The sequence below is a fragment of the Notolepis coatsorum genome (assembly GCF_963971535.1).
Source record: "Notolepis coatsorum genome assembly, chromosome: 2".
NCBI classification, from domain to species: domain Eukaryota; kingdom Metazoa; phylum Chordata; class Actinopteri; order Aulopiformes; family Paralepididae; genus Notolepis; species Notolepis coatsorum.
Window position 1 is genome coordinate 76,687,863 of NC_140166.1, and position 10,587 is coordinate 76,698,449.

Sequence of the window (10,587 nt, forward strand, 5' to 3'; positions counted from 1 at the left end):
CCACCCTCTTGGCCTTCCTGCTGTCTCAATAAAACATAAAACAAACATTAACCCTTTCACTGCCACACGACAGAAGGTTTACCCTTTTAACCCCCTTTTGTGGTGTCTGCAGTAAAATAATTATATTTATTTAGATTTTTACGTCTATTATTTTTGTGATTCTATTGTTATTGTTAGTGTTATTATTGTCCTGTGAAGTCGTGTCTATTATTATTATTGTGTGGTGTCATGTGTTTTATATTTCATAATTTTATAAAAAAAAATTAAGATTTGCTAAAAAAGGAATTACAAACACTAGGAGAGTGGGCTTCCTGCTCTCCTTTTATATGTAAACAATTAAAAACTAAAAGAGCAAGACTAGTTAAGCTAGACCACGCTTGTTTCAACAATGGGGACCTTCAGTCAGTTAGGGACATTAGTTATTGTAGGCCAAAAAAAAGGCACTACCTAGTACAAAGATTATAAACTTCATAAGCCACATAGCATTGAGAGACAAGGAGATGAAACATTAGCATATTTTAACTTTTGTCATGTAATGACATGGATAAAGGCAGAAACATTCAATTACAGCAACAACAAAAAATTATATATATATGATGGGTCAGGGTATTGTGGTTGACCAGTATCGTTTATAATTGTATTTATCTTCACGTTATAAGGGGTATGTAAAAGTATTGTCTGTTTAACTATGTCATCTTTCAGGAAAAAAATAACTCATGATGTTTTTGTTGTTCTCTTTCAGGACAACCTAGAACTCTTCAAGATCTGTGTCGGATAAAAATCCGTCACTGCATTGGCCTTCAGAGCCTGAAGTTCTTGGAAGATCTCCCTATCGCTAAGGTCATGAAAGACTATCTAAAACACAAGTTTGACAATGTCTGACGGCGGGCGTGCTCGGAGCCAACGGGAGAACGCTCTCTGGTTTCAGTAAAGACTATGCAATCATTGTGTCCCTTTTCCCTTCTCTCTGAAGCTGGGTGGAAAAGGTGCACAGGTTTGGTTTTGTACACTTCTAAAAAGACGTTTCTGTTAGTCCAGTTCCACACGCAGATGAGTGAAGTTCGTACCTCTTCTCCTGGTCCACGTAGTTTTTGTACTTGGGAGTGCTTGGGAGAGTTGAGAAATTGATCCATCTCACGTTAGCCTTTCAATCATGCCTGGTGATTGATGAAATAATGCAGTAAGTATGCTTGTTGTGTGGGGGGAGATCTTTTATTTGATGGCAGTTAAGATGATATCGATGGCTGAAAGGCAAAACCTCCTAGCTGCTAAATTTCAAGATTCTTCATTTTTCTTTTTGGATGATGAGAAACCTCCTATCTGCACCTACCGTAGTCAGTCTCGTCTGCAAGATATCTTCCAAAAGCCAAATGCTGTGTATTGTATTGGGTATCCTCAAGAGTGACATTTTCAGATGGGAGGTTTTGCGTCGATATTACCGTTGACATTGTCGCCCATAAAGGTCGGTTGATATTGTCCTTGATTTGTTAGATTGCCTTCTGCTCCAATGAGGTTATGATGTTTGTTTTTAACAAATGACTCAAAACATCCAGATATTTCTAACGGTAGTGAGAGAAGAGTAATGCTGCTCTTTCTATACATAGAGGCCACAAGTGCATTGGGAAGCACACATAATGTTATCGAAATCCAAAGAGTCCACAAGGCACGTTCCTCTAGAAAATGAAAACCAAGTAGTTAATGCATATTGCACAGTTAATACAAATAAAAATAAAAAGGCAAATGCATTATGACTTGACTTCCAAAGGCAATCTTGCATTTTGTCCTTTATGCTTTGCCATATGAATTAATCGATTCAACAAAGGGGTTTTACATTTTCTCAGAACAGTGCCTTGGGTTTCTTCAATTTATACTTTAACCTCCCCAGTACTTTGGCTAACTGACTAGTTTGCTTGTTAACATAATATCCAGGGTAGCTAAAGGGCTCTAGAGAAACACAAGGTGGATCAACCATCAGAGTGGTCATATTGCCTCATCCCTTTATGCTATCATACAGGAATACGTTGCACAAATGCCTTTGTTACATTGTAATGACTCTAATAAGAACATTACATGAACAAGATAACTGTTGTTTTGAAGTTAAATGTAGATTAGTTGAATACGACTTGTTTTATACTGCCTGTTTGAACAACTAAACCATACTGCAGTCCTTGATTTCAAAGCAACACATTGTTCGACCATACATCAAAGTCTTGCAAACTAGTCTCATTGTTACTATAATTTTATGAAAAACATTCACATAGTGCAAAATCTCCTTCTTAACGAGGAATTTTTTTATTGTATTGAGTCTTACATTTTTCTTTTTAATTTCTTTCATTATTTAGAAAACATTTAAATCTCCCAATGAGGTAATTTAACTCAATCCTTGAAACAAGGTAAATTGGACAAGTGACATTATCTCCTTTAGCAGATTTTTTAACAAGAAAAATAATTCAAAACTCAATACAAGATCAGATTACTTGTTTACGTGTATTGTGATTTTTTTTGCAGTGTATAAGGAGTTGTGTATTCACTCAGTCAAGTGTCTATGATGGTTAACATGGACACACAATCACTAGAAGCAAATTGTAAATAATTGTCATATTGTACAGCAGATATTTTTGTAGATTTTATTTAAACGATGATCTCCTGTATTAATGTATTTGGAATTTGTTGGAAAGTATTGTGCTTTGTTTGGTGTGATCCATGTATTGGTTATTTTGTGTGAGTGATAAGTCCTTCTGAGAGTTACAATATTCAGGTTTTCAATAATAATTTTGAATACAGTTTTTTTTTTGTATTTTTATTTTAGGGAAGGGGCTTTCTTAAAATGACATTGTCTCTTACAGGTAACTGATATTGAGACCAAACTGTGAATCATGTTTTATTAGATACTAACAAAAAAAGATATATAGGGGATGAATAGAGAATTTGGGGCCTAAAGAGTGTCCAAATCCACTAAAATATTCACATAACAATGAAGTTTTGTCTTTGTGTCTGAATAAGTAATAAAAACTCTGTAATAAAAAGGATGTAATGCAAATAAATTGTGTTAAAATTGCTAACGTTTATGTTGGCGCCCTTCTTAAATTCGAATAGCTTCATAGCATATCAATTCATTTTCAGCGTGGTGAAATTATTTGATTATCATTTCAATCGGATTGGGTTTTCAATGTTTTAGAGTGCCACAAATCCATTTTAAAGATGTTTACAGGTTTTGTTTGTTTTGCACCACGTCTGTAATTACACATCAAGGTTGTTGTGCATGTTTCTTGAGGGTGATATTTCTATACTTTATGGTTGAACTAACTACAGCAGCTTCTCACTACTGTGAGTAGTTGTGTATATTGCTTATTTGTGCATTATGGTTTCAGGCTTTGATCTAACAGGTCTCTGCTCTTCTCTTCACTGTCCATTCAGTATAGTCTGGATGGCACACAATTATTTAGCAGACTCATTCAAACCCAGCTGCTTTGGCTACAATGTGTTCCATCCATGTTGGCTCACAGCTCCAACCAATAGAAGTGGGTTATTCCAAAATGCCATCCATTTTGTAAAGAATGCTGATTACAACTCATCTGTTGGTATCTTCCAAAATAAGAATGATCCCAAGAAATTGTTTCTCTTTTGGATAAATTCCCGGTCATATTGTGCACCTATTTAACAATGTATGCCAAGAGAATTACAAAAACTCGCATTTCTTCATTATTATATCAAAATCCAATCGTGTTTTCTGCCTGTAAAACAAAATTGTTTGTGTGCTTACGTAAGCATGTACGAGCAGTGAGCATAAAAAATTCAATAATCAATAATATGACATCCACCCATCAATCAATGTCACTTTTAGCATGCACAGAGCTAAGTGTCCAATCAAATTCCTCCCTTTATATCCCTCCCATGGAATCATTATTTCCCCGCCCTGCTTATCCTGTTTAATTCAGAAATATGTCACGATATGGAAGCTAGATGCTCTCAAAACGCCATTTCATTGTGTCTTTAAGAAAGCTAATAACCTCATAGTATTATATGCTTTTAAAGCCAGCCATTACTTTTAAAAGAGCCGGTGTCATTTCTTTGCAAATGGGGGATGTCTCATTTTGGAATGAAACACTGTATTTTGACACCCCGGCGTCCCCAGATGAGAGTAGAAATGCAGGGAGACCATTTGCTTTCCGTTTTTCACTCCCATTCCGTCACGGTCCCTTCCCCCTCCGCAGTTCAGTTACATTTCACGTGGGACTCCGTTGTCCATTTACACTGTATCTGCTTCTAAATAAGATACAATGCCATTTTGTACGGCGTGCAGGTTCCCCCCGGTGTGAGTGAGTTTGGTGCACAGGTTGGTGTACTGTGTGATTGAGGCTGTGCCCTTTATCTGAAAGCTCATACTGCATACTTCTAAGTGCACAGTCAAAGCTCATATACTGCCTACTTCTAAGTGCACAGTTTAACTACCAGCTGTGAACGTCACGCCGTCGAATTACTAAAATATTGCACAAACTAGGGAGTACGACGCGTGTGACTCCGATGTCTGTCTTGCATTATGGAATGAGATTTAATATGTTGAGTTTCTGTCTATTCCTAGTGCATACTATTAGTAGGTAGTCTGCATATCTGTGCTGCATACTATTTAGTAGGTAGTATGTGCATTCCTACTACCCGATATTTAGGTATTGTGTATTTAGTGGGTACCACCAGTACGAGCTTTCAGACAGACTTTGCCTTTTTTTAGCGCCATTGGTCGCTCAGCAGACTGTGGGTCAGTTTAGTCAGGGAACAGCTCATGCATGTCTCTCAAACAAGTCTTCCACACCATCAACTACTGAATGTACATAATATGCAGATTTGCAAATTGTAAAAATGTGTGAATAAACTGAAGATAACATTCCTGGCTTTTGTCGCTGTGTGATGACGTGTCGGTTTAAGGGAGAGATGGGAGTTTCACTTCATACCAGGAACCAGTGATGGACACTTGTAAGTTGTTGAAACTGTATTTGTCTTATTTTACTTATCTTAAACCTCGCAGTTTCAATATATCGTCAGATTTATTTAGGTAGCTTGGTATAAATGGTGCATTTATATAACAGCTTTTATCCAAAGCGCTTTACAATTTGTTCCTCACATTTTACCCATTCACTCGCACATTCACACACCGACGGCAGAGGCAACCATGCAAGGTGCTGCCAACCTGCACATTAGGGGCTAAGTGTGTTGCTCAAGGACACTTCGACACGCTGCCCGGGAGAAGTGGGAATCGTACCGGGAACCCTCCGACTACCAGACGACCACTCTACCTCCTGAGCCACTGTCAAATACTGCCGTTATACAGATATTTGCTTGAAACCGGGACAATCCCAGACTAACTGGGACATCTGGTCACTGTACAGTGGCCACATAGCAGTATTTATTTAGCCTAGCCAAAACAGGCTAAAACATTGGTTTGTGCAAGCTTACATAAGCACACATCATATTTAGTTTTACAGGAGGAAAACGTGATTGGATTTTGTTATAAGAATTCTATGTTAATTTGATTTCTTTTGGCATATATTGTTAAAGAGGTGCACAATATGTGATCTAAAGTGGTAAAGAAAGTCATTTTTTATTGAATCTCTACTTCTCGAATACTTCCTTACTGTTATTGACTACAACATTTGAACCCATTCGGGCGGCTGGGTGGCGCAGCGGACATTGCGCTCGTCACCAACGCAAAACAAATGGGGGACCCTGATGTAAACAAGACAAACGTCTTTCTCTGGTCTGCATCCCCTTAACAATTGTGTGTATTGAGCTGTACTGTATTGTACCCATTCTGCAATCTGTTAAATAAAGTTTTCATTCATTCATTCAGAGACACCGGGTTCGACTCCGGCTGTCGGCGTTGCCTCCGGCTTGGCCCGGCCGTCATACTAACTCAATTGGCAGAGCTAGCGGGTGGGAAGTCGAAGGGTGGTAGTCTGGTCGTTGTGAACAGCGACTCCTACAGGTCGGTTGAGTCGCCTGCACAGCAAAGTCAGGAAAAATGGTGGGGGCAGTGTGAGCCTCCTACACATTACTCCTCGCCAAATGAGAGTCCGCGCTGGCAGGTGAAAAGATGTGACAGGCTGCCTCCACATGTATCGGAGAGGACATGTGATGCAAGGCTTCTATCCTCCCTACAACCGGCCAGTGGGGGGCATATGCGAGCAACGATCAGGACAGGGGAGGGAGAATTGGCATGAGAGGTAAATTGGGATGGGGAGAAAAATCACAGAAAGAAAAGGAGGAGAAAAAGAAGAAAAAAAACATTTTAACCCATTCACAGTTGGTTACGCAATTCCTGATTTTGATCCTTGAATTCTCTTGGACTTGAACACTCAACATGGGAGAGTGTTCTGGTGGTATTTCCTGTTAGGAAATTTGTATATCCAATAAATGTGACACCACATGAATGCAGAATAATGGTGCGTTTGGTCGGTCCTCCTCAACTGATAAAGACGTATATATATGGGTGTGCAAATGAGATCAGTCAGATCCAAGGCAGCAGACTATTCAACATCTCTTTCTTGATGCATGTGGTTTGATCAATCTTTAGGATTTCCATATATGTCTTATTTCTTTTTTTTTTATCCACTTTTTCTCTTTTTCTCTTTTTCTCCCATCCCAATTCCAGTGTGCCAATTCTCCCCTCCCCTGTCTTGAACGTTGCTCGCATATGCCCCCCACTGGCCGGTTGTAGGGAGGATAGAAGCCTTGCATCACGTGTCCCCTCCGATACACGCGGAGGCAGCCTGTCACATCTTTTCACCTGCCAGCGCGGACTCTCATTGGCGAGGTGTAACGTGTGGGAGGCTCACACTACCCCCGCCATTTCCTGTCTCTGATGTGCAGGCGTCCCCAACCCACCTGTAGGAGTCGCTGTCCACAACGTCCAGATTACCACCCATCGACTTCCACCCGCTGACTCTGCCAATTGAGTTAGTATGACGGCCGGCCCAAGCCGGAGGCAACGCCGACAGCCGGAGTCGAACCCGGTGTCTCTTGCGTTGGTGACGAGCGCAATGTCCGCTGCGCCACCCAGCCGCCGTATGTCTTATTTCTGATAATGTCTCATGATACCCTATAAATATGCAGGATAAATTGTGTTTGCATTACAAAAGGTGAAAGGTCACTGATACACAACTTGTAAACTTGGGTATGATGTCACTTGCATGAGTTTACCACCGGTATTTACCACTTAGTTGGCCGTTCGAGTGCAATTTTCTGGTGGGTTGACAAGGATGTGCCGAATGCATGAATTACTCTCCATCTCTGCCTGGAAATGAGCACAGAGTTAAAGGACGTAATCAGCAGTTCCCCGTACAGTGTTACACCCTTGACAGGCATTTTACAATTTGGTCATTCAGTACTTGTCACTGAGTCACTGAGATTTTCAAAGATAACCCATTATTTTTTATTTATTACTTTTTCCTTTTTTAAACCACATACAGTATATTAGTGTGGTTTGGGTGGTGCCGCGAGCATCTTGTGGCAGGAAGGAGGAAATGGAGGATTTAGAATGATTTATACAACTAAAGAGGATAAGTCACTCTTTAAAGGGCATGTTCAGTTCAGGGGGGGGGGGTTCAGCCTATCTCTCCAATCGATGAATTTGTGATGACGTTTTCGTGCCAGTGTTTTTGCTTCTGAGAAATTGACACCAGCCTTGTGTTTCCCTATGCGCCTATTCTCGGTCCTTGCCCCACAATGGTGGAACGAACTGCCCACCACAGTTAGGACAGCCGAAACCTGTCCAATCTTTCACCGTCGACTAAAGACGCACTTCTTCAATCATTATCTGAAATTTTAAAGATAAAAATAAACTCTAACCCTAACTAACCTTACTGTCATGCACATGTCCTAATATACTAACCTACACTGTAGCACTCAACACTTTGACAAACATAGTTACTCAGCTGATAGAGTTGTACCCTTCCTGCTGTCTTGTTGTACAAAACTTGTAAGTCGCTTTGGACAAAAGCGTCAGCTAAAATGACTAAATGTAAAAATTTAAATGTTTGCTAGTGCATGTCAATGGGGGAATTAAACTATGTATCTCAACAGTGAATACAAACCATTGACACTTACCCTATAAACTCTAGTAATAATCAGATTAACAGATAGATGTTCAAAAGAACGTAAGTCTAGTGTAATATTGTGTCCCTCCCAATCTACACCCACGTTTTGGGAATTATTTCCAAAAGAAGCTAAGCTAGCCTGTGTTTACATTTACATTGAGTCATTTAGCTGAACGCTTTTATCCAAAGTGATTTACAAGCTCTGTACAACAAGGATACATCTCTGGCTGCTAAGGGTAAATGATAGTGTTCGTCCACCAGTGTCGAACTTGAGCGCTACACTCGTGAGTGCATAGTAGTGAGTGCACCCTACGCCATAACAATGGACTGTAATGGGATTAGAGTTGAAAACTTCAAAGCTGAAGACAGTATCAGTAAACGTTTGTGATTTGCATGCAAGTAACACATAATGAACAAACGAGTATTATGTTGTGCCCTAGGCACCCTTCAGACTACAATCAGTGGTGATGAGAGCAGCAGAGCACAAAGCACAGCGAAGCACAACTGGGCTTTCACAAGGTACAGCAGGGCGCAACCTAACGGCTGCCATCAAAGAGTGAGCCTCTGGCACCACCCAACCAAGGCCTGATCACGTTTGGAGGTCAGTGGTTTTAGTGGCTAAAGTTGAAAAATTATTTAAACTTCAGGCACAACTGCCTTGTGGGATTCCAAGGCAGCGATCGCAGTCACGCACAACCGTTTAGGAGTCGCGACCGCATCCTTTGAAAACGATGATCAGCCGTAAAAGAATGTGAATCCCTAACCTACCCACCTTCAAAACCACCCTCAAAGAGCACTTACGGGAGGCTGCAATTCGAAACTGGCCCCCGTAAATGTCCAAACCCCCCCCACCCCCACACCCTCCGAATGTACAGTTTCTTCCCCCTCGAATGTATATATTTTCTTTATGGATCTCTGTCTCAACTTAAACAGTACTATATTTTTGTATATTGTGTATGTCATAAATGTCATGATATATATCTGTAATCTGTATGTCGTGTAGGTCATAAATGTCCTGATGAATTGAAAATGGGGGACCCTGATGTAAACAAGACGAAAGTCTTTCTCTGGTCTGCATCCCCTTAACAATTGTGTGTATTGAGCCGTACTGCATTGTACCCATTCTGCAATCTGTTAATAACATTTTCAATCAATCAACCAATCAATCTTGATCAGTGCAGTTCCGTATTATGAGCACGGAGAGCGTTCACACCCCAGCTCCACCTCGTGTTCTTTTGAAGCTCTACCTGTAACGTAACGAAACCCCGTTTGACTGGTTCTATGACACTTTGAGAGACTTGCGGGCTGTGATTTGAGAAAATACAAATTGCACTCGATGACTGCAGATCTTCTGGGGACTTCCGAGGGCAGAGTCGTCCCTTGTCTTTTAGAGTTCATATAGAATTAATGGTTTTGCTTTGATATGATATGATACATTTATTTATATTGCTTTGAGTTTATCCACCTTATTTCTAGGCAACAGGGATGCTTAGTCTTTTCTTTTTTTATTATTATTTATTATTATGTTTTTATTTGTTTGTACTACCGGGCAGTCCGGTAGAGGGAGAGAGAGAGGAAGAACGGGAAACAGAGCGGGGGGAAGACACTCTGCAAATGACGCCGGGTCCGGGAATCGAACCCGGGTCGGCCGCTTTGCGACGCAGCGCGTTACATGGGTCGCCACTTGGGTGCCCGGTCTTTTGACTTCTGATGAGCGTGAAACACGGCGCCGATGCCTACAAATATCTTTATCACAAGAAGAATGAGCTTACAAAGCTATTTTATGTATATCGATTGATTATCTATTCGGTTTGGGAATATACACACAAACTGCAAACGAGTGGGCTATCTTTGTTCCAAAGGTTAGCGACAGGAAGTGAAAACACTGAGGTGAATAAGGTGACTGGGGGCGTCACTGTGTGGATCCGTGCGGCACACAGATGTACTGGCTCTCAATCATCCAACGGAAGTGTCAGAGGCAGCTGATAACACATGGCGAGCGTTTGAATAGGATGTGGAAATTCAAATTGTGTTTGTTACTCTATCATACACACATCTCTTGTTGTCTGCATCCAGGCCGTGTGTGTGTGTGTGTGTGTGTGTGTGTGTGTGTGTGTGTGTGTGTGTGTGTGTGTGTGTGTGTGTGTGTGTGTGTGTGTGTGTGTGTGTGTGTGTGTGTGTGTGTGTGTGTGTGTGTGTGTGTGTGTGTGTGTGTGTGTGTGTGTGTGTGTGTGTGTGTGTGTGTGTGTGTGTGTGTGTGTGTGTGTGTGTGTGTGTGTGTGTGTGTGTGTAGGTGTGTGTGTGTGTGTGTGTGTGTGTGTGTGTGTGTGTGTGTGTGTGTGTGTGTGTGTGTGTGTGTGTGTGTGTGTGTGTGTGTGTGTGTGTGTGTGTGTGTGTGTGTGTGTGTGTGTGTGTGTGTGTGTGTGTGTGTGTGCGTGCGTGCGTGCGTGCGTGCGTGCGTGCGTGCGTGCGTGCGTGCGTGCGTGCGTGCGTGCGT

The 10,587-nt window shown here is 41.2% G+C and overlaps 1 protein-coding gene across 1 annotated transcript in view; it reads left to right on the top strand.

The window, feature by feature from the left end:
• The window catches only part of asb7 (ankyrin repeat and SOCS box containing 7), a 42,172-nt gene extending 39,165 nt beyond the window's left edge, over positions 1–3,007 (top strand). Inside the window, exon 5 of the mRNA XM_084307308.1 lies at positions 743–3,007. Coding sequence (XP_084163434.1) covers positions 743–882 — 140 coding nt within the window. The 3' untranslated portion in view covers positions 883–3,007. The remainder of the gene's footprint in view (positions 1–742) is intronic.
• Positions 3,008–10,587: the final 7,580 nt, after the last annotated feature.